The 25,405-nt window shown below is 39.9% G+C and overlaps 1 protein-coding gene across 1 annotated transcript in view; it reads left to right on the top strand.

Annotated features, from left to right (window-relative positions):
* The window catches only part of LOC135704322 (putative mediator of RNA polymerase II transcription subunit 26), an 83,535-nt gene extending 65,870 nt beyond the window's left edge, over positions 1–17,665 (top strand). The window contains exons 2-7 of the mRNA XM_065225755.1: positions 5,232–5,561; positions 5,631–8,333; positions 8,399–8,536; positions 16,885–17,092; positions 17,155–17,370; positions 17,432–17,665. Coding sequence (XP_065081827.1) covers positions 5,232–5,561; positions 5,631–8,333; positions 8,399–8,536; positions 16,885–17,092; positions 17,155–17,370; positions 17,432–17,520 — 3,684 coding nt within the window. The 3' untranslated portion in view covers positions 17,521–17,665. The remainder of the gene's footprint in view (positions 1–5,231; positions 5,562–5,630; positions 8,334–8,398; positions 8,537–16,884; positions 17,093–17,154; positions 17,371–17,431) is intronic.
* Positions 17,666–25,405: the final 7,740 nt, after the last annotated feature.

The raw sequence follows: 25,405 nt of genomic DNA, 5'->3' as shown, positions 1-25,405 counted from the left end.
CGGCTTTGACGTAGGTTTCGTCGTCCATTACCACGCAGTCAAACTTCGTCAGCATCGTCGTGTACAGCCTCCGGGATCGCGCTTTGGCCGTCGTATTTTGTTTATCATCGCGATTTGGAGTCACTACCTTCTTGTAAGTCGATAGTCTGGCTCGTTTTTTGGCTCGATGCACGGTTGTAGACGATACACCCAGCTTTTTTGCGGCATCTCGGAGAGAGAGGTTAGGGTTTCGCTTGAAACTACCGGCAACTCTCTTTGTTGTCTCAGCGGCTTCCGGTTTTCGATTTCCCCCGATCCAGACTTCCTGGCTGTCGACAAACGTTCCCCAAACACTTTAATTACATTTGTAACGGTTGATTTGGCAACTTTTAGCGATTTTGCCAACTTTGCGTGCGACTAGCTCGGATTTTCGCGATGCGCGAGCAAAATTTTGATACGCTGCTCTTCTTGCTTGGACGGCATTTTGACAACTGAAGAGTGAATTCCAAAATCAAAATAGGAGCAACATTCTACACACACACACCTTCAAAATGAGGGGTGTTCAGGTTTTTTAAATGCAAAATTGAAAGAAATACGTCAAGTTGATATTGACCAAATTTTGACCGTATCACCCTTTATGCAGTTAGATTAGAGGTACCAGACATGTTTTGCAGGCTACAGGCTTCAAAACTATCCGGATAGGCATGGATAATATAATTATCAGGGTAGACCTATCCAGTGGATAGAAATAAACGGAGTCTATCACTATCAAAAAAAATCCCTCCGCATAGTATGAAAATTAAAATTATCCGGATAATTTTAATTTGGATATTATAAATTATTTTTTCTATCCGGATAGACTTCGAACAGTTTATGTTCAGAATAGGGATGTTTGATATCAAATATGTACCGATCACTATGGGTTTTTTTTTTTTGGATCGGGTGATTTCTAGAGGCCGGATATCGATATCCGACGCCATTTTTATATTCAGGATGGCTGCTTCCGATATCAGAAAATGTAGGAAATACTGTCAAATACCTATCAATACGGGTATTTTTTTTGGAATCGGGGTAACGACTGGAAATCCACTTTCAGGCTTCTGATTTCATAAAAAGACGGTGTCAAATTTGGAATCCACATCGGGATTCAGAAAAAGTATCAAATACCATACAATATGGGTATTTTCAAATCGCTGTCAAATCCCCATCAACATGGGTATTTTTGGAATTGGGATGACGTCTAGAGAATGAAAATAGATATCCGGCCTTCAATTCAAGATGGCGACTTCCGAGTTAAGAAAAAGTGGGAAATACTGCCAATATGGGTATTTTTGGAATCGGAATGACATTTAGAGAATGAAAATCGATATCCGAAGCCATTTTTATATCCAAGATGGCTGCTTCCGAGTTAATAAAAAGTGTAAAATACCCTACAATGTGGGTATTTCCGGAACGCGTAAACGCAAAAAATGAATAAGATACAACTTCTGGTTTCAGAAAAAGTGGGAAATACTGTCAACTATCCATCAATATAGGTATTTTTGAAATCCCAGTAACGTGTACATGCCAGAAACCGATGTCCGACGCCATTTTAAAATCGAAGATGATGCCTTTTGTTCAGAAAAAGTGTGAAATACTGTCAAATACCCATCAACGAGGGAATTTTTGGAATCGGAGTAACATCTAAAGGCTGGAAATCGATGTCTGACGCCATTTTGAAATTCAGAATGGCGGCTTTCGGTTTTAGTGTCAAATACCGTACAAATGGCGTTGTATATTGATTTTCACCATCTACGCGTAATACCCGTTCCGAAAATACCCGTTTGGATCAGTTGCCCATCACTGCCCAGAGAGGAGCATATGGAGCACTTACAGATTGGGATATATGTATGGAAATGAACTTCACTTGCTACAGTCCCTGATGCTCAGTTCCAGTTGTTTTTTGTTCATTAATTTATTTGAATTGACTTGACAGAACCGAGGATTCTTGTTCACTATACAAAACATCTTAGAACTATAGTCAAAAGGTGCCACACAATACACACTTCTTCTTACGCTATCCAAAAAGCCTCCTCCGTCAGAATGGGAGCCGCTTTCGGTGGTTTCATTGTATGGCAGTATCACCAGTATGGCACAGTGCTTCCATTGCAGAAATGGACGCAAAACGTGTTCAGCACTCACACACTCATCACCTAAAGGTTGCTTTCCAAAGTCAAAGACGCATCGACCGAGGTTCCAGTTTTTATTTTGGATCTTTTCATGAACCAATGGTCGGTGTAGTATGGGATTTACTCGATCGGGACTGCTGAGAAAATGTTGGAAAATTTGCGTCGTTCACTCGGCATGAACGGTTGAGTTCTTGAGATCATCGAATATTTAAGTTTTTATGATTTGATTTTGTATGATTCAATAAAGAATATACACATCAAAAATTAACCGTGGAAAAAAACCTTTAAACAAATAATGCAGCAAGTCTATTTGAAATTATGTTGCTTATTTTGCATTAAATTTATAAAACTTTGCCTGCTTTGAATCAGCGTATCTCGGCTTCATATGCAACTGAGCGAACATTTACCTTCTTTTTGTCAATTTATTTTTACTGTGTACATTCTTAGAGTAAGATATTTAACAAAAAGATGTTTAGCATTAAAACCAGGAGTATGGATTTCAGATATTTTTCAATCAATTTCAATGATCGCTTCAAGCACGATGCTTTTTTTCTGAAATGTAAATGGTTACCCATAACACACAAATATGCAACGTTTTATGCAAATCGAAGAAGGTCGAGTTTTTTTCCGATTGGGTATTTGGAGTGCTATAAAAGTGATATTACTGTATTTCTATAACACAATCGATCCGCCATTAACGAATGCACATACCCAGTGCTGCTAATTCTCAAATTCAATTGAAATTATTGGCGAAAATGATAATAGCACGGATTCGATATCAAGACACCTTATTCTAATTGACAATTTTGATCCGCTTCATCAACTGATGAAAGCATAAACCATCTTTAATTGAGAAACGCTTGAAGTCAAACAATGAATTTTAACCATCGTAAAATAGGAGAGCTTTGACGGACAACCGGAGTATATCGACCAGATTTGTTAATCGTTGTTCAATTTGAAAGCTATGAAATTGGGTTGTTAGTGGAATACTCATAAGAGCAAAATAATTAGTTTCCATTGAATTCCACTTAGCATTTTGTTTCCACGACAAACACGAATTTCGACTACAATGTGCAGTATTCATCAATGCCATTCATTCCAGTCTTCATCAGTCATCCCCCAAGTGGAAATTGCACTGATGAAGACTGCACATTGTAGTCGAAATATGTATCTGTCATAGATACAAAATGCTAAGAGGAATTAAATGGAAAATCATAACCTTTGCTCTAATCAAATGTATGGCGTATGACCATATTTTTCATAGTTTTTGTACTATCTTAAGTAATTTGAAACGGGCTGCTGATGTTTTCAGCTTGTTGAGAATGATATTAGATCCACTTTCTAATAGTTCAATTGGTCATGTTACATGTCAATTCAATTTTTGGTTTTGAACTTATTGTCGAGTCGGAAAAAGCCGTTGTAGCAAGTTAAAACTGATTGGTTTCTTGTTACATGTTTTTCCCTGAAAGTCTATGAAAATATCTAGTAGAATTCTAAATTGTCGAATTATTAATTGCTCTGAAAAAGAGCTTACCTCTAGAAAATTTTGTAAATAAATAATAATCTGGTTTATACGGTACATATAAACATAAGAAAGGAGATAAATAGAATCCCAGAGCTATCATTTTTAGCAGCGCCGCTGGTGTAGTTGTAAGCGTGATTGCCTCTCACTCTAAAGGGCCTGGGTTCAATCCCAGTCGGCGCCGTCGGGATTTTCTGTGGCATAAAATAAGGCATAGGTAAGTACAGCCGTTTGGTTCCCGGTCCATGAGTTGATGATTCGATAGGTAGGGTCCAGGTGTTGATGTCACCTCTCTGCCATCGGTAGCATTGGTACTCAGTACGGAAAACAAGATCGACGGAAAACAAATCAAGGGAAAAAAGTATTTTAATTTATACATAATAATACATCATTTATTACAGAAGTTTTCAATATTTAGTATATGGCTTTTATCAGTCAAAGAACTGAATGTTTTAAAGCAGGAGTCAAACTTCAAGAGAGGAAAACTACTTTCGAGCATCTGCAGTTCAATTGATCTTCAGCTTTTATCTGTCAAAAAACTGTTCATGTTATAAAAAATTAGTCTACACTAAGCAAGACCAAAGATTTTCGATCAGTTAAATTGTTCATAAGCTTATATTCAATAAACTGCTCACATTTAGAGGAGTAGTCAACTTCAAAAGAGAGAAATAACTTTAGAGCATTTTCAGTAGGATTTTCATTTCTTTATTTTCGTGATTTTTAGCCGTAGGCTAGTTCATCTCCGTCGAATTATATTAATGCAAAAAATAGTTTAGGCATCGAAAGCTCTCAATTAATAACTGTGGAAGTGCATCTAGAACACTAAGTCGAGAGCACGCAATAAACTTGAAATGCAAAGAAGAAGAATCATATACCAAAAAACACATTAAGCCGAATGTACACATATTGTAATTACCATAACATACTTATCAGTGTTCACTCGGCTGTCGACAAAAGCAGGCCACTCTCGATGTGTGCTACGCGATCGTCTGTTTTCTCGGCAGCAACCATTGTGTGGTCCTCCTCATTGTTCTTCATCAGCAGTTCTTTCGGTCGATGCGTCGTCGACTTTGGAAAGCAACCGTTTCGTGATGAGTGTGTGAGTGCTGACCACGTTTTGCGTCCATTGTTGCAATGGACGCGCTCTAACCCTCGTTGGCGTACAACAATTTGCCATACAATGAAACTACTGGAAGCGGCTCCAGTTCTGATGGAGGAGGCTTTTTGGATAGCGGAAGATAAAGTGTTTATTGTGTTGTACCTTTTGACTATAGTTTTAAGATGTATTGTAAAGTGACCAAGAATCCTCGGCTCTGTAAAGTTAATTCGGTTGAGCCTTATCAAATAAATTAATAAACAAAAAAAAAAAAATAACATACTTAAAATTATGTTTGAAAGACCCCACATGCCTACAGGCATCGAAAATCATATTAACAATGACATATTGACAAACTCGACAATTGGAAGCAAGCTAGTTTACTCAACCGTAGGATCACCGTTCACCCTGTTGCGTCAAGCTTGTACTCTGATTCTAATATTTTTTTTTTATTATCCCGTTACAGGTCTCGTCTAAAATACAGAGGCGGCAACTATCCCAGCAGGCACAATCACACATCCTAAGTGACATCCAGCAACATCAGCACCGTTTCAACCTACATCAGAATCAACGACCATCGAACGTCATCATCCAACCATCGATTCAACTGCCAATTCCACAGCAGTCGATCAACACGATCAACCAGCGGCCATTTTCCAACAACAACAACAACAACAACCCTTTCCAACCAAACTCACCACCATTCAACAACAAACAATTGCCTCCGCAGGCGCCTCCTAGCAATTTCAGACCTCCACAATCAGGCAGACAGCCACACAGCAACTTCGGGGCACAAGTAAATCGATTTTATCTCCAACATCATACACAAACCTCATTCATACCGAATTTTTTACGAATCTTACAGCAAGACACACGACTTCCACCACCACTATCACCACAGCCATCAACACAACAGCAAAGACCCGCCCCGAACACGCTACAACAGCCTCAATCGCAGTTCTTCAACGGGCCCAAGCTTAACAACCAACCCTTCGTGAACGGTGCTTTTCCGGCGGAGAACACATTCGGTGGCCCACGCGTTCCCGACACACGGCCCCTAACTCCTTCTGTACAAAATCCATTCCTACAACCACCTGCCTTCCAGGCACCCCACTCTCCCTCTGCACAAATACGTTTCCCTTCCAATGTTCAAGCTCCTCAGGCCCAAGCACTTTTCCAAGCACCTCCCCAACAACCACAGTTCCCTCCTGCTCCACAATCATCCTTCGGACAACCGATTGCTCAACAGTCATTCGATACAAACCACCTACGCTCCGAAGTTGTTCCACTAGCCCAACAACCACTACAGACATCCAACTTCAATCCATTCGCTTCTCAACAACACCAACAACATCAACAGCAGCAACAACAACAACAACAACAACAACAACAACATCAACAACAATTCAACAGTTTCCCACCAGTACAAAACGTTCCGATATTCACCCCCACACAAAATCTTAACTCTCAACCTGGAGTGTTTCCCCAATTTCAACCGGCTCCTGCTCAGTCGAACCAACATCAGCAACAATTCCCGGCTCCTGCTCAGCCGAACCAACATCAGCAACAATTCCCAGCTCATGGTCAAACGTCTCTGAACTACCAACAGCAACAAGAACTAGAAAAACACCTCAATGATGAGAGCATTCGAATCCGAGAACTCCAAGAGAAGCAGAAAGTCATTCAGAAACACGAACAGTTCCTACAAAAGCAATACCAAAAACAACAAGCCAAGGTTCAACAACTACACCAAGATTTCCTCAAGAAGCAGCAAAAAATTCTACAACAACAGCAGCAAGACTATGACACTATCCGGAAGACTCCCACTCCATCATACTCCCAAGCCCTACCATCCGAGCGAACTGTCTACGAAAAAGCAACAAAAACCTATCAGAAACCAACGCCGACTTCCTCAATTACCAACCCATCCCCATCCACCACCGAAAATATTCTATCAGTGATTCCGATCAAATCCAGCAGCAAGAAAGATTACACTACCATCAGTAAAACCGGCTTAGATGTCCTTCTTCAATCGAACCGTCAAAATCTCTTCGAATCCATCAAAGCTGAAACCGCCAAACCCACCAAGGCCCGTCCAACCAAGGTTAAATCTACCAAAGCCCTCGGACGCGATGATCTTCTGAAGCAACTGAAACTGGCTCTGGCCGAACAAGGACCTCAAGACCTTGGCAATAAGAACTACAGCTCAACGGATCTGGTACTGCCAAATGGCGAAAAAGTGCAAGTGATCCGTACCACAGATCCCGATATCATCAAACGTGCCAATGCCAATTCGGAAGCCGTTCTAACTCAGCAGCATGATTCACCAACCACCGCTAGGCCTCTGTCTTTCGATGAGATTGTCAAAAGCGGTATTCTTCCTCCTGGTGCTGATTTTGAATTGATAAAACAGTCCGAACATGGGCAAATTGAAGAAGTCGGTAAGATTCCACCCCAGAAAAAGGTCACATTCGTTTATCTGGAAGAACAGGACGACGGCTCATATAAGGTTCAAGGAGTTAAAGGTAGCAGTGATAAGGAAACGAAGACATCCGGGGCTGATGTAGATAACATTTTGAAGAGAATAAAGAACGGTGAGATTCAACTGCCACCTTCGTCGAATAAGGCTGTCAAAAACCTAGCAGTATTGGAAGGCCCATCGAGCACAACCACACCGAGAATTGTACCAGTTCAGAAAGCGAACTCCGTTACAATAATTCCACATAGCACACCTCTCGAGAACCACCACAACCATCACCACCACTCAACGAACTTTGTGGCAGACCACACCATTCCACGCACTGCCTCTTCTCCTGCATCGACGACATATGTCTCGACTGCATCCCCTTCTAGCCCAAGCTCCATTTCAGCTTACTCCCCAGGCTCCGTTTCAGCTTACTCGCCAAGCACCTACTCTGGAAGTACAATCCCTCAATCGTCAACCATCTACCATTCTACCCAATCTCCAATCACCAACTATTATCAAAACGATAATTCTATCCTTTACAATGGAGCCAGTTCCACGTATGCTACGACGGCATCGCCACCAACTCCCATCACCCCCGTTCCCAGTACAACCACCGTCCCTCAGTACTCCACCCATTCGGAGAACTACATCTCATCCTCCACGATAGCACAGCATACCGCCAGCTCTAACATATACCAGCAGCAAGCCACTGGTAAGTTCGACGTAGTGATACCAACCGTTTCCGCTCCGATCACCACCGTGACAGCACAGAATACCTACCACCAGCAGCAGTCGGAACAATCATTGCCTCTAATACAGCAATCGCAGCAGCAGCAGGTACAACCAACGCCGCAACCTCAAGATCCGTCAACGCCATCGGCGGTCAACCCGAACGAACTGCCAGCAATTCTCAAGAAAAGCGGACTATTTGCCATGGCCAAATACCTCCGACAGTCTGGTTTGGATACGATACTGAACGAAACCGGTCCGTACACGATCTTTGTGCCGACGGACAAAGCCTTCCGCAGTCTCCTAGTGCAGCTGGGAGGACCGGAGAAGGCCGAAGAGAAGTTTAAGAACAATCCACGGCTGCTGAGTGGGGTAATTTAGGCGAAGATTGGCAGATGGTTAGTGGTACTTTACTTATATTTCTATTTCAATTCCAGCTTTTGCTGCATCACGTTATCCCAGGATCGTTCGACATTGGATCGCTGCAAGACGAAATGACCGGTGTTTCGCTGGCCGGAACGCAGCTACGAGTGAATCAGTACAACATGCACGACTCCGAGTGGAATGATGTTAAGGTATTTTTTTAATCTAAATTCAAGATTAAAGGGAAGTTCACCACTCCGAAAAAAAAATAATTTCGTTTTGATTTTTCAAAAAAATGTTGAAAAAGATATCAAATATCAAAAAAAAATAAAAAAAATTCAAATTTTTAGAAGAAAATTCACATGCAAGAACATTTTTTTATAAGTCATCATAGCATAACGTTGGACTCAAAAAAAAACAAAAATACATCAACTGTTCGGTTTTGCTGAGGGTCCAATTTTTTTTCATGATGTGATAAAAAAAAATTACATTACAATTTTCCCAGAAATTTAAGGAAAAAATGGATTTACTTGGATTTTTGATATTTTTTTCCAAAATTTTTAGAAAAATAAAAACCGTGCCAGAAAAACATATTCTCGGGGCGGTAAACTTCGGTAAACAATCGATTTGGAGTAACAGCTGGCTGTTAAGTTTCAAGTACAGTTTCATGACCTGTTTACATTTTTGCTGATTCATAATGCTGCTTAACCAAAATAGGTGTAATCCGATCAAGTACTATTTACATCATGCTAATAATGGGTTTGCGAACGACAGGCTCCTCAGTACGTGAATCAGCACAAGTGTAAACACCTCATTAATGATGTTGTTGCCCAAGCAACACACAAGCTCTATAGTTATTAATATAACCTTTATACAACTGGATTTGGGTGTAAAGAAGTTTACTCAACATAATTTCATGAAGTTGTGTTACCGTAAAGATGTGTAACAATGACTTTACGGTGGCTCTGGTAGAATAACGTTATTATAGAAAATCCATAAATCCCATTCATTTTTTGTGGGCTTCAATGGTCGAGAGAGTTAATTTTTGGACGTGATTTACGCTAATAAATACGAAAAAAATTAAATTATTCTAGACTGTCCATACTAGTCTCCTATGGAAGTCTATGTCTCCTGATATGGATATTTTTTAAAAAGTTCTTCTTACAGATACACCGTGACTTGACTATCAAGAGAGATACCGTGGTCGTGGAATGCTCATGAATCTCTCTTTAGCTCAGCTAACTGGCGTTGCTGGTTCACCTTCACTGCAGCTCCGACAGAATTTGAGTGACTGCCCTGCTGACGGTATTCTAGATGCCCTCATCTCGACACATTTCATCGACGACATTCTCCACATTAAGAGCAGGCATCTCTCTTCACACTGTTTCAAATCTAGGACAGTCAAATATCACGTGCTTCGCTGATTCCTTCACATTTGCACACTCCGTACAAAGGTGGTGACGCTACGTGTCCGAACCGATTTAGATACTGCCTGAAACAGGTGTAAGTTTACCTCCCTATGCTTTTTTGTCGAGGGATTCGGTATTAAGCAATGAGTCCATCTACCGTTCTCCGCAGAGTCCCATTCCTGCTGCCACTTCGCCGTTGACTTCGGTCTCACAATTTATCTGTTTTCCTTGCGCTTGTAGCACTCGCTATTCTCTGCCAGGATTATTCCGATAGCGCATACTGCTTCCGACGTGATGGTTCTGTATGCGCTCATGTCTCACATGGTCATGAGCCTGAACGTACTGATCAACTTCACTTGATTCCGCTTCGTTGTCAGCACTGCATCCCAGGATTCCCTAGCCAGAAGACCCCTCTTACTACTGGTCTTCACTGCAAACGTTGAAGTTTAGCCGGTCGACGATCATCACTCCCAGGTATTTCAGCACGCGCTTCGAGCACTGGCCTAGTCCCCGGCGATGATTTCTGCCCACTGCACCACTTTGCCGTTGCTGATCAATAGCACTTCCGTTTTGTGATGGGCTATCTGCAGCTTCGCTTCTTGAATCCAGTTTCCATTCGTGTCGATCGCCATGACCATTACCTTTAAGACGTCGATGTCCGCAAAGCCAACGATCTCGACTCCTATGGGCAGTTTGAGCGTCAGCACGCCATTCCAGAGCGTTGGACCAAGGATGGAGCCTTGTGGAACTCCCACCGTGATCCTTATCGATTGGACGTTGCCAAAATACTTTTTTAAATTTAAACCTTTTCAATCACTTCGGAATGGTCGTCATCCTCTGGTACATCATAACTCCGTTTCGGCTATCTCAAGACTCCTTTTATTTCTCTATTTAAAACAGTTTTTATCTTTACAAAGTTTTTTGCGTATTCTAGTACTTCAATTAGGTATAATGGAGAAGGATTTGTATTGGAGAGAATAAGCGGTTTCGCTTCTAATTGGTCGTTCTTTTGTGTGCTTTCTTCATGCACTCGCGTGGCTTAAGATCGTGCGCACGAAAGAGAAAAATGTATTGTCGCGAAATGATTGATCCTAATGTTTTTTTAAAAACGCAGAGCTCTAGGATCAGGATCGTGGATTTACCACTTTTACGGATGTTCCGGAACTTCCGCTGGACGGTCCGATGGCCATCTGGGTCCATGACCCAAATTCATTCTTATATCACAGATCCTAATGTTAAAAAAAACGCATAGCTCTAGGATCAGTTTCATGGATTGTCCACTTTTACGGATGTTCCGGATCTTCCGGAGGACGGTCCCATGGACATCCAGGTACATGTTTATGTCACGACCCCAAATATTTTTTTATATCACAGTTCCAAATGTTTTTAAAAAAAAACCGCAGAGCTCTAGGATCAGGTTCATGGATTGACCACTTTTACGGATGTTCCGGATTTTTCGAGGACCGTTTCGTTGTCTCTAGGATCCATATATAGGAACCATGACTGTATTCTGGCTAGTTGTGAACATTTGTGCCCATAATCTAAATTACAGATCTTGCGCCACTTGCAAAACCCTACAAACACACCTTTCAAATAACGTATAACAACTCTTTTCGCTTTTAAAAAAAGTAGACGACCCTATTTTCAATCAATTTACAATCAAAATCATCTACAAACCCTAGGAATTCTAAAGGTACCACAATTTTATAAATTCATTAATAAATGACTAACCCAACAAGCATTGAAAGCTGAATAAGGGCTTATTCGATCAAAAATATGCTTCTTCAGCTTAAAAAACAGCTTATTCGACTATTAATCAACTCAAATTGTTTGTTGGGAAGTTATGCCATTGCAAACTTGCCGTTACACGTTTTTCGGAGGCATCGTATTCGGAGTGTTAAATTGAAATAGAAAAAGATAAGGATTGTACCTTACACTCTGCTCCATGTCTGTTTCGTAGACCAGAACCTGGCTCTGGAAATAACTCATCAGAATCACAGGTAGTCAGGAATGGCTTACCAGCTGGCGCTATTGAATGCGTTTTTGACGCCTATCGATATCACAGTACAATATTGATTTTCTCTCCGCTGCTCTTTTGACAACTTCTCGGCTCTCTCGACCACTGTCAGAATTGCATCCACCGTCGATCGCCCTTTCCGCAATCCGAATTAATTCTCCAACAATCCGTGCTCACTCTCCGTGCATTTCTTTAGGTTGTTCAGAATGATTATCTCCAAGAGTTTTCCGAGTGTACGATGTGGGATCCCCCGGTGGTTTTCCTAGCTTTGGCAACAGCACTAGCTTCTGAATCTTCCATCTGTCTGGGAACTGACCCTCATCCAGACACTTCTGCAGCACCATCATGAACATGTTTGGGTACGCCTGAATCGCTCTTTTCAAAGCCATGCCTCTTTCTTCAATCATTTTGCTACTGCTTCGAGTTCCTCATTAGAGACCTTCAGCCTTGTCTCCCTCTTCCACGCCGTGCGATGTGAGCGGCCAGGTCGTTGGGTCGTGCTCCGGGAAAAGTCTGTCAATGATGACCTTCAGCTTGTATGGGCACATTTCAGCAGGCATCGTTGGCCCTTTGATCTTCACCATCGTGATTCGGAATGCGTAGCCCCAGGGCTTGGCAACCGCGTCTCGGCACAGCTTCTCAAAACAGTTTAATTTGCTCAGGTTTAGCTCCCGTTTGAGTGCGGCTCTGGTCGCTCGGAACACTACCCTACTCTGTCTGCATCAGTATTTGCTCTCTGAACGCGTCTTCTGGCTCTGAGGCAACTAGCACGAAGGGAGCTGAGTGTCTCGTTTCACCAGTAAGCTGGGCGCCATCTGTTCTTTAGCTCCAGTTTCCTCGGCATGGTTGTGTTGCATTCCCCCACTACCGTTTGAGTCAACTCGTCCACGTTCAGGTCCGCGAGGCCGCTACACGGGAACAAATCCAATCTCCGAAATGAGATAAATGACTAATGATTTCATGAACATATGTAGCGTATTTTCATGTTATGAAAACACACCATGAATAATATTCATGATATCATGAGCTATTTTTGCGTAACGCAGCTAAGATTCCCGAAATCAATCATCCGAGTTGAGCTAAATTCATGAATTTAACTTTTAGCTTTTAAACCAAAAAATAAAATTAAGTTTGATCGACTGGATTCCAACCAAGAACCTTGCGATAATTAAACCCATACTTTGACCACTAAACCATCAGTACTTGTATAATACGGAAGGCAAAAGGCGTATAATAGATGCCTATGTAGTGCGTTTTATGAACACTGTTTGCCAGGTACGTGTAACGCTTGTAGCGATCATGATTCCGCTGCATTATGAAATCATAAATTTCCATCACGAAATCATGAATCATTGTTGTTCGTCTTCCACTTCCGATCGCAAATTCTCGTCCTCGATTGTCGCTATGGGTACACCTCACTTACTCTTCAGTTCATGACGTCCGTAATGGATTCCTGAATGTATCTGCAGAAAGTCCTGATGGTGCCTCATTGGACAGCCTAGCTTCCAGCTCTGCTAGAGCTTCCGGTAGGCTATACCCTTTTGCGTTGGTACATCTGCTGCCCCACTCCACTGCCCAAACATTAAAGTCTCCTCCGATGACTACCGGTCATCGTCCGATCAGCTCATCGATTATTACATCCAACATCTGCAAGAACTGCTCCATCGTCCATTTCGGGGGTGAGTAGTTATTACATAGAAAGAGTCCATTGATTTTGGTGATCACGAAACCTTCGTATGAGGCCGCCACCACTTGTTGAATGGCCACCATTCCTGTTCTATCCGCCACCCAGTTACCATTAACGACAGGTCGTAATGATTGAGGTTTATTTGGACTACCACCATAACTGTTGACCCACCTTTACCTCTTTGTTCGCTTAGCATTTGAAGCCTTCCGTCATAAGGTTGTTTCCGTCTTCGTATTTGTAGAGCATGCACTTAGGCTGCTTAGGTCGCTTGCGATGAGATCCTTCCCCGAGCAGGGACTGATAGCTAACCCATAACAAATGAATATCTTAATGTGGTATGATACCAGATTTAAGTATGCTTGTGGTTTAAAACCTTGTTTTGATATTATTCAGTTATCGAAATATTTTGTAAAATATCAAATGAATACCAAAATAACAAAATGTGATCTTTCAGTTTATAGACAATAGCACTAGAAAGAGTTATTGAATTGGTTAGAAGACCTTCAAAATAACAAATTACGGTATTCTGGCATCTAAAAAAAATGTCTGTTATCCGTTTGTTATTGTAATAACTAAATTATTTATTAGTTCGTTATTAGTAGAATATTTTTGAGGTATTAATTTTGGTATTTTACCTCTTATGTCAGCCTCACTAATACCATAGGTTGCCAGTTATACTATTTTTATACTTGAATTTGGTATTAATGAGTTATTTTTTCCTGCTCGGGTCTCCCTGCATTTTCTGCACAGATAAGATCTGTCAGGACCTTTGCAGTTCCCCGCCTGGTGACCGAAGTCCATGCACTTGAAGCATCTCTCCAGTTGCTTGGTAGCTCAAGGAATGGATTTCAGCGAGTACACTGACCACCCAACTTTGTTGGAAGTTGTATCGCAGTGTACCATCAACGCTCTTCTTATGATGTTATCTCCTCCGATCTGTCTCCTGGGGTAGAGCACTTAAAATTGCCTTCTCGCCAAGAGACTTTTCGACGAGTGGCTTGAAGGATAAGCTCTTGACCGTAGGATCTTTCTTCAGCTCCAAGAGCATCTCACCTATCTGGGTGCTCGTGGTTTTCACCACCTAGTTCCTCACTTTCCGAAAGAGTCCTGCTTACATCAGTTCTTTCATGACCTCGACAATCAGAACATCACCCTTACGCTCCCGACGAGGCCTGGGTTTCTCCTTCTGCTGCTCTTCTATCCTCTTCACTTCCTTCTGTTGCTACCGCTTCTCCTTCTGATTTTCGACAGTACACCAGCCAGTGCCTTCCCAAGTAACCAAAAGTTCTGATAAAAGGCTAGTTGTGGCTTAAGCAGCTTGGTTGGAGGCGGTCTATAGAATTCTAAGCAGCCTCAGGTTTAAGTCGTTATAAGAACTTGAAAGTTCCGGTATCATAATCGAAGAGCATTCTAAGCAGCTTCTGGCGGAACTTGAACGGAACTTTTAGAAAATAAATTAAACAAGTTTGTCCTGTACACCAATTATTTATATATTTCGCACTTTTATGAAAGTTATTTCTAAAGGCAGGTATTAATGTGTATTGATTTATCAGCATTAGTAGTAGAATTGGAGCTGTTTGAATAATTCAACCCAGTCCTTCTGCGTGAGAGCCCCAGCACGAACCACTGCGTCATCTGAGATATAATAAAGTGAGCTGTTGTCCCGCCTACTGTTGGAGTTTTCAGTGCCAGCTTACTGACTTGAATACGAAACACAACACCTTGATGAATTTTAAATTGGTGTTTGCCCGAATGTTAGTCCAACACGCTTGTGGCACAGTGGTTAGCGTTCGTAGATCGCATGCCGAATACACGGGTTCGGAAATTACTTTTATGTTTTTATGTTTGGATAGAATGTTGATGCACTGCATAAATATAAGAATTATGTTACTGATAAAGACTTGTGCGGATTGCTTCATGTGGCTTGAAAGTTCTGTCGGAACTTTATTTGAAGTTTATGGAACTTGAAAGTTCTGTCGGGACTTTATTTGAACTTTACGGAACTTTGAAGTGATTTTAATCGTTGAATGCGGAACTTTTGGTTACTTGGGTTCTCCTTGCTCCTTGTTGCCTATCTTGTCATTCTTGTATTTTTTAATTCCTCTTCCTCTCCTGGCGTTTTCCTTTTCCCCTTCACCGAGCGGGGGTCCCTGTGTATTCACCAGCAGTGCTTTTGTGACATTTTTGGCTCTCGTCCTCAGCGTATTGTGATTAAATTCGGCAGCAGCCACGGTGGATTTGATACCCGTCACTAGATGCTTGATCCTAGTGCGGACGTTGTTCCTTTATGAACTTTTAGAATTCGTTGACCATCTTCCAGGCCTCCGTCATGTTGGTCATCCCAACCTGCAATCCTTCTTGGGGTATGATACCGCTGGATTTTGGTGTGAATATCTGGCTCAGCACAAGACTCATTAGGGCTTGCTACTGCTGGATCTAACTGTGACCACCAAGTTCGACACTGGTGATCTCTGCAACTTCTCACTTTTTGCTAACACGTTCGCCCATCCATTTTGGAGTATGTTTGTATGTGTGTGATGTATGTATGTGTGCATATTACGGTGTTTCATTCTGGAAAAAGATTGATATTTTTGATAGGCCACTCCCATAGTTCAGTTCATAACACAAAAACAAACATCTGTGCAAAGAATCAGCTAAACTGGTCAACGTTAAAAGGCTGCGCCAACGATTTCAATTTTGTTCGGGATTTTCGTCAAATTAGTATGGGAGAAAATGATGACCCACTCAAATCATTATAACTTTTTTTCCCAATGAACCGATTTGAATGTAGTTAAAATATGTTATACTTAAAACTGACTTGAAGGCTGCAAGTCGATTTGATGCTTCACAAAACAGAAATTGGCTTTCGGAACTCAGATTGCAGATAAACCTTGATTTGAGCATAAAATCAGGTATGTTAATAGGGCATATTTCATAGTATGCTTTGCCAGATTTTTTTTACCTCAATGTTTATAAACATATTGTGCTGTCATCCTACAGACTAAGTGTAAGACCAGCTATCCAGATTCCACAAATGGCTGTGATGAAGGCTGATGATGCCCTATCCCTATTTTCTAGAGCACAAATCTCGGACATTGTTGCAACAACGCTCATGAAATTGGATCTTCTGCACTACAGCAAAGAGTTCAATTTTCATTGTGCGGAGATGAACCAGCCTACGGCTAAAAATCTCCTAAATAAAGAAAAAAAATATCATTGTTGTATGTTTTGTGAGAGTCGACATTTGTGCTCTTTAAATTTCGAGGCTACAATGCTCTCCCGCAGAAATAAGGTTTCCACAGCAAAATCCTCTTCCCAGTGCTTCAAGATTAATTCTACAAACGTACGATTATATTAGAAGATTCAATTTCCGTGTTATTTGAAGCAAGCTCCATAGTTTCCTCTTGAACACAAGTAACCATATTGCTCTCCCTTACCCCACAACAGGTGACGACAATCAACGGTGCCATGGTCGTATTGGACAAGCAGGACATTGTCATCCCACAGGGAATTGCCCACGCTGTTGACCGAGTAATGTTCCCTCTGCCAGTCGGTGACATCCTGCAGACCTTGCAGTCAGACCGAGAACGACGGTTCACCCACTTCCTGCGGGCATTGTTCGCATCGGGAATGTCCGATACACTACAGAACAAAGGTAATGCACAAATCGAATCAAGACAAACACAGAAATGCTTAAACCCTCTTTTCTCGCAACAGGTATCAAAACGTATACAGTATTCGCCCCAACCGATGCGGCCTTTGCGCACTACTCAACGGATGAGCTGAACAAACTAGTCACCGACAAGGACCAGGCGGAGGAACTGGTCAAGAAGCACGTCGTTCCAGGCACTTTGTTCACCGCCGGAATGCGATTCTACCAAGTTAAAGATGCCATGGCCGAAGGCAAGACGGTGACGTTACAGAAGAGTGGAGGTATGCTTTAAATCACAGTTACGATTTCATTCCCAAATCTACCATGTCAACATACTTTCAGGAAAAATCAAAATCAACGACGGATACCTACAGACGTCCAACATTCCTACGACAAACGGCGTGATACATGCGATTGACTCCTTGCTGTAGGACCAATGTCTTCTTGTCAAATTCGAAACTCATGTATCATTTTTAAAGAAGAAATGCCATCTCCACCAAGTTAGGATCGAAATGGATGGAGACCAACCAAACCACCTAATTTTCCGAATTAAGACGTGAAAATTACCAGTGAACTTAAATGTGAAAGAGAAGGAAATGTTATTTCAGAATCACACCACACACACACACACACACACAAACAATCATTCCATTTTGTTTCGAGCCACTATTTATTAAACGCGAATCAAATTCGAACTTCCCTTCCAGACAGCACAATACATACGCATTCATGACGAAATGGAAAGTACTAAAGGCATCTTACGTTGGTGCCTTCCTCTTTTAGTTGGACAGTAGTAGAAGTTATTATTTTAGGAACAAAAAACTACAAATTGTAACAGTTGTTGAATTTGTTAAACTTGTTGAAGCAATGTGTAGTACCGTTGGACACACCCGTACCCATAAGTGAGGATGTTAATTTATTGATAAGAATAGTTGTTAGCCGCTAAGCAAAATTGTTCTGGACAAACCTTGTAAATACCGTTCTCCAAATCTCTAGTTGTAATAAATACAAATTAAAATAAAATACATAAATACTTTTAAATTCGATGATGACCGTCACACAAAAATATTAAACCTCTTACGATATAGCATTAAATTGCATGGAAAATGATTGCAAATAACGGGGATAGAAAGCAGGGTTGTTTCCACTCACTTGCTATAAAAAATCGTTTATCGACATTTTGAATTCGTTAGATATAATGTAATGATATGTTGTACTTGTACGTAACAAGAAGAGGGTGTAAAGTATGTGTTTGACTCATTTTTTTTTATCAATTACTTTATTTGTAGAGCCTTAATCGAATAAACTTTACAGAGCCGAGTTATCATTTTCGTAATACATTACACTAGTTTACAGCATTTTTGAACTCAGTAAGGTGATGATCATTTCCAATGCAAAATCCTACGCTGAATTCAATGCCGTAGTCAGAAAAAATTAAAGTAGAGCCATTTTTAAGATATACAAAAATTTTGATTTTTTGAATTTTGGACAAAAGTACGATTACTAAAATGTCAATATCTTTGAAACTAGTGCACCAATTTTAAATCTTTTTTTATGAAAATGAAGCTAAATTTTGCTATCGTTCACTAGAAGATTATGTCTTAATTAAAAATTCAATTTTGAAATCATTTAAAAATTTACAGCATTTTTTTTATTTTTCCTGCGAATTTTCCATAAAAATCTTGTTTTAATAAACATTTTAAATGGGATAAAAAGATTCAAAAAATCATTCCATAATTTATTATTAAAGTCCATTCAAAACCGGAGAAAATGAGCCTTTAATGGATGAAATCGGTTGGAAATTGTCGAAGTTATGAGCATTTTTGTAAAACACTTAAAAATGTTGCTGAAATACAACAGCTTTAGAGTTCCTTTTCTAGGTGTCGTTGTAAGCATCCAAATCGCATGTACAGTTTTCATGGGAGATTCTTTTCTCTACATATCAATTTGATTAAGGCATATCAGGATTTAAAACCGAGTTGATACAAAAGAAATTTATTTAGGTTTTATTAAAAATGATTGAGAATCGAATGACTTTGTCTTCGATGTTTTGAACTTGTTTCTCGAATCAGAAACCAACAATAGTCACCCATCATTGCTTCATCCCAAAACCGTTGGTAACGACGTTCTATCATCTTCATTTGCTGGTGAAAACGTTCGCCGCGCTCATCACTCTAGTCACCAAGATTTTCCGGGAAAAAATCCATGTGAGAATGTAAGAAATGTATCTTCAAAGACATATTCACACCTGTGTTCAGTGAAATAAAAGGATTTGAAATTAATTATATGTAACAAACACAATATTTTTGATTTATACCTATTTTCTCATAATTTTTGGGCAATTCATCGACGGCTTCCTCATAATCTAGGCTTCTGAAATTTCCTAAAAAGGTTGTGACAACACGCTGGAACGATTTCCACGCTTCTTCCTCATCTGGTGTCAAAACTGTATTGAATGCGGAATCATTGAGCACTTTTTTGATCTGTGGGCCAACAAATACACCTTCCTTTATCTTTGCGTCAGATAAATTTGAAAATACTGATTTCAAGTACTGGACTGCCGGCCCTTCTTTTTGCAACGCTTTGACGAAATTTTTTAATAGCCCAGGTTTTATATGTAGTGGTGGAAGTATTATGCGTTCTTTTACCACAAGAGGATCATTTTTAACGTTGTCTTTACCTATTGTGAAATTATCCCGTTTTGGCCAATCTTTTCGGACGTAGTGTTCCTTACGAGCTCGACTGTCCCATTTACACAAAAAACATATATATTGTGTGTATCCCTGTTGCAATCCAGTCAACATGGCAACCACTTTAAGATCGGAACAAAATTTCCAATTGTGTTGATTGTAATTTATCAAATTGAGCAATAGAGCCATTGATTCATACGTTTCCTTCATATTAACGGCATGAGCTAAAGGAATAGAAGGTTTCTCATTCCCTTGAAACGGCTTTCAAGCTCAACTTGCTGCTATCGATGAATAAACGCCATTCAGCTGGATCATATGGCTCACCAAACTCTTCAAACAAGCCGTTTACGTCATGGCAAAAACATGCCTTGTCCTTTGTAGAATAATATTTGTCAAATTTCTTGTGACGATTCCTGTGACAAGAAATTTTGACCTCCTTGCTCAGCATGTTGTGTTCTTTCAAGCGTGATGCCAGCAATTCGGATTTCTCCTTCGATAAGTCGAGATCTCGCACCAAATCATTAAATTCGGATTGTGTAAACAGTTTTGGGTTTCTTTCCAATTCCACCTCGAAGTCTTCCTCGCATTCCTCCTTGAATTCCTCCTCACTTTTTGTAACGGTCGATTCAACAGAGGGCGGTCGTTTCCGCTTTGGATAAACAGCATACGGGACCGAACTTGAATGTGGAACAGGTTTTGTCATAGAAGCCACTTGTGGATACTCAACTGTTTTGTGACGTCCTTGTTGCTTAACTTTTGTCAAGCAGAAATAACAATCCGTTGCATGACAAAACGGTCGACGCCATATGGTGGGCATGTCAAAGGACAAATAGCGACTGACAGATAACAAATAAGTGAGTTAGTAAGTAAGACATTAACACTTATCAAAAATAGATGAAGTAAGATAATGTCGATCAGGAAAGAACAAAGCACTACCATGCTGTACATAAATTGTTTATATGAAAGTTATTCAAAAAATCAATTTACCTTGCGCCTGACATCCACCTAGCCAAGCACGTTTTGCACGAACTACATAATACTTTTGGAATCCACGGTTTGTCAAAGTCTCCAGTATCAATTTTAAAATAAAGCCTGTATGCAGTTTGCAACGAAGCAGTGAAATTGACCGATTTTGTAAATATATAGTTGCCACACGCGTAACAAAACTTTTGAGGATCATTTTTACACTTGAATTCACGTTTTGTCGTATACATCGTTAAGCAATGTTAAAGAAAGAAAGCTGTCAAATTGAGTTGGTTGCGTTAGGTTCTCGCCGAGCGGTCTCACAAACACTAGCGTAAATTATATTGTTGAAAATATCCCATTTAATTTTGCGTGACAGCTGGTAGTGTTAGTGAAATGCACCGTATGCGTACACGTCCGCAGAAAGGCTTACAGGAAGTGGTGCATGAACCTAGGAGCGGGACAACGGCCAATCTTGGAACATTCAATTTCCATGATTTTACAAAAAAATTCATAACTTCGACAATTTCCAACCGATTTCATCCATTAAAGGCTCATTTTCTCAAGTTTTTAATGGACTTTAAGAATAAATTATGGAATGATTTTTTGAATCTTTTTATCCCATTAAAAATGTTGATTAAAACAAGATTTTTATGGAAAATTCGTAGGAAAAAAAAAAAAAAAAAATGATGTTAATATTTAAATGACTTCAAAATTAAATTTTTAATCAAGACATAATATTCTAGTGAACGATAGCAAATTTATTTAACTTACTTTTCATAAAAAAAAAGATTTAAAATTGGTGCACCAGTTCCAAAGATATTGACATTTTAGTAATCTGACCACGGCATTGAATTCAGCGTAGGATTTTGCATTAGAAACGTTAGTCAACCACTAAAGTTCACACTTTTTATGTTGTTTTGTAAACTAGTGTTATTGATGTCTTATATTTAAAGTTTAAGGAGCTAGACCGGATACTCGCGGTTGTCTCGAGGTTAGTGGAGATTTACAATTTTTTTATGGGAAAAGGGAGAAGGTGGTTTGAAATGTGGTTTACGATACAAATATTTAATTAATCCTAAAACATGAACTTATTTCTATTCATCTTGAAAACAAACATAAAAAAACCCACACGTACAAATTACAAACTAAACGGAATCGAGCAATGAGATGGGACCCATGCAAAGGTGATGACAAAAGATCTCTAAGATAAAGCACTTGAAAGCTCTCATGAGAAGCGACTCTATTAGTGATCCATCTATCAAGAACGATCTTTCGGAATCAACTTGGCCAAACTTTGCAGCGAAAATTGACGGAGGGATTATGCTGTGAAGGGCTGACATCCTGTGTTATGAACACGTAGTACAATGTCATAAAACGAGTTTGAGGGTTTAGCTCAAGAAGCTTCTCAAAGTTTGCAATCACCAGTGGGTTCATAACCTTACAACGGGTGAGGAGTCTGAGGTGTGTTCGACTCATAAAATCTATCAATTTTGCTTTCAGGGCAATCAGCGATCTTATGAATAGTAAGCGTTCGCTCAGAGTGGGTGCTCAGGAATAGTAAAATCGCTGATTGTGACGCACTGAAAGCAATATTGCCGGCGCCGGTGGTGTAGTGGTAAGCTTGACTGCTTTCTAACACCCCGATGGGTCTGGGTTCAATCCCAGCCGAGGTCGGTGGGATTATTCTGAGGCATAAAAATCTCTGGTCACGCCTTCCTTCGGAAGGGAAGTAAAGCCGGTGGTCCCGGCCCATGTATGTTGAATGGGTGCGATATCCTACGCAGGTGTGGTAGCTGCCTTCCTGCACATTCGATTGCCGTCAGTGGATGGCAATCGATGTCCGTCGGTGATTGGCACTAGCTTGCGGAACAGAGACCGACGTTAAATAAAGGAAAGAAAGCAATATGAACCGTTTTTACCTCTTCATGTAACTTTCAAGTACTAATCACCATTATAACATCTAATGAAGTAACCCTGGGTGGAAGTGATCCATTGTTCGGAAAATCGTTCTCTAATCTCATTCATTGAGTCCTCCTGAGGAAATAAACTCGCGTGCAAATTTGCCAAACGCCTAAAAATCAATCGATAGAATGAAGAAAGTCAACATAAAAGCATTAAGTTCATCCGGAAATATCATCGGTGATTTAATCTCAAGCATGATTTTTGAGCTTTAGATATTACGCTAGTTTACAAATAATAGTAAAAAAAAATTAACTTCAATGTTTGACCTTTGATCCTAATGTAAAATCGTGCACTGAATCCAAAAATGTAGCCAAAAAAATCTCAATAGGATAGTTTTCTAAATACAGCTGAAAAAAACTATATTCCACTTTTTTTTTTGGCATTTGATAACTGAGTCTCGGATAATGCTTAGCTGAATCTCAGCAAACAAATGAAATGTTTGCTGAGATCTCAGTAAAACTTATTTTGCCGAGATTTGCACAGCCGAGCTCGGTAGAAAAAACTAATAGCGAATTCGTTTATTATCGGGGTTGGAACCAGTTCCAACCCAGTGCGAAACCGAACTTTTTGTCAGTGCGAACCTCAACCTGAGCTGGGTTTTAAAAACAAACGATCGAACTGACGTTTGTCAGAAAACAAGCAGGCCCAATCTTGATACCCGATCCAGGTTGGAACTGAATAATAAACGAATTCGCTATAAGTGTGTATGATCATGCATCAACTGCTCAGCAGGCAACATTGATTGGTGTTTCTGGGGCGTTGAATAGGACACAAAAATCATGGCTACTATGTCATACTGCAAAATACAATATTGCCTACAGAGCAGCTGCTTGATCATGTCATAAGTTTACCAATCTCTTAAATAATTAATAACTTTATCCTGTCTCGTTTTACATAGAAACGATCTTGAGCAAAGTTGTAGCTGAGAAAATTATCTATAAGAATGGATATTGAACTGTTTAGTAGCTCAATATGGAAAAAGACTAGAAGGCAATGAACAAAAAGTTGAGATTTTCCATAATAATTTACATGTAAACTTCAAATGGCTTGTGCGAAGTCTGTTTCTAACCAAATGAGTTGTAACTTTGGAAGGCTAATCAGGACCCGATTTGAAACCATTTAAGCACTGTGGAGCGAAAAAGTAAAATTTTGCATCAGTCTATTGACCATACCCTGTTAATAAACAACATTGCTCACCTCCAAAGAGAGAGGTAAAACATACCCACCTACACTCAAAGATAAATTAAATCAAAAAAGCTTAAAAAGTATGCAGTTTCCCGCTTCACCTTATTGAGTCCGAGCCATGATTACTTCGGCAGTAGTCATGTATGATTAAAATCGAAATAATCTTTCCAGTATTAATTTTTATTCTTTTTCAATACTGATATATAATAAAAAAAAAAGATTAAAATTCAATGAAAGTTTTTTTAAATAGAATCAAAAATGATTAAAAAATATTCAAAAAAGATAATATACAATCTTATCAACCATGATTAAACTGGGATTAATATCAGGTGCTTATTTTTTAGAAAGAGAGGATTAATTTTTAATCATTCGATATGATTAAACTGAGTTTAATGACAAATTGATTAAATTTTAAGCAAAATGGGAATAGTTCAATTTATCAGTGTATCAGGAAGCGACCTTGCTCTTGGAGTGACAGATACGGACGAAGGTGAACGAGGGGCAGCGTTGCCAGATATACCGATTTATCGGTATTTATACCGATTTATCGGTATTTATACCGATTTCCGAACTAGATACCGATATACAGATAAATTTCCAAAGAATACCGATTTTTGAGATTTTATACCGATTTATACCGATTTTTTTTATTAAGCAAAATTATTATTGCCTGCCCGCGCTCGAATTTCGGAGGAAATTTTTGTAAGAGACTTGTATCTTTTTGTACTCCTCATATTTTTTGAGCCTTCAAAATTCTAAACAATGATCTCTAAAGATGCCTTATGCTTGATACTCTTGCGACTAATGTTTGCATTTCCTCCTTTTGATTGGCTACCCATAAATCGATAAATTTAAATATTGGTGCCTCCCTTAGCTCAGTCGGTAAAGCCGCAGCTACAAAGCAAGACCATACTAGAAGTGGCTGGGTTCAATTCCCGGTCTGGTCTAGGAATTTTTCGGGTTGGAAAATTTCTCGACTTCCCTTGGCATTGAAGTATGATTGGACTTGCCACACAGGCATCGAAAGTTCTCAATTCAGGCATAACATTTGATAACGGCACAAAAGCATTTGTAAACAAACTTTCTAAGGCCCTTTACACGCGAACCAAAGTACGCCCATGCAAACCAACAACATCATCGGATAGGAGCAACCTTTCCGAAAGTGGTATTGGTTTGCGTGGGCGAACTTTAGTTTGCCTGTAAAGGGCCTTAGAAAGTTTGTTTACAAATGCTTTTGTGCCGTTATCAAATGTTATGCCTGAATTAATAACTGTGGAAGTACATCTAGAACACTAAGTTGAGAGCACGCAATAAGCTAATATGCGATTAGCAATAAGCTTGAAATGCGAAGAAGAAGAAGAAGAAGAAGAAGAAGAAGAAGAAGAAGAAGAAGAAGAAATCGAGAAATAGTCGATGGCACTTTCCGATAATTCATATGGAATCGAGAAATATTTTTTAAACATTATTTAACTTCCGGAAGTTTTTATTAATTTTTAAACTTCCTGAAGTTTCA

This window comes from Ochlerotatus camptorhynchus, unplaced genomic scaffold (genome assembly GCF_037179485.1).
Source record: "Ochlerotatus camptorhynchus isolate MF236.1 unplaced genomic scaffold, CSIRO-AGI_Acam_v1.1 ptg000233l, whole genome shotgun sequence".
In the NCBI taxonomy this organism is placed as follows: domain Eukaryota; kingdom Metazoa; phylum Arthropoda; class Insecta; order Diptera; family Culicidae; genus Ochlerotatus; species Ochlerotatus camptorhynchus.
Note: the sequence above shows the minus strand (reverse complement) of the source record. Positions and strands in the feature narration are given on the sequence as shown.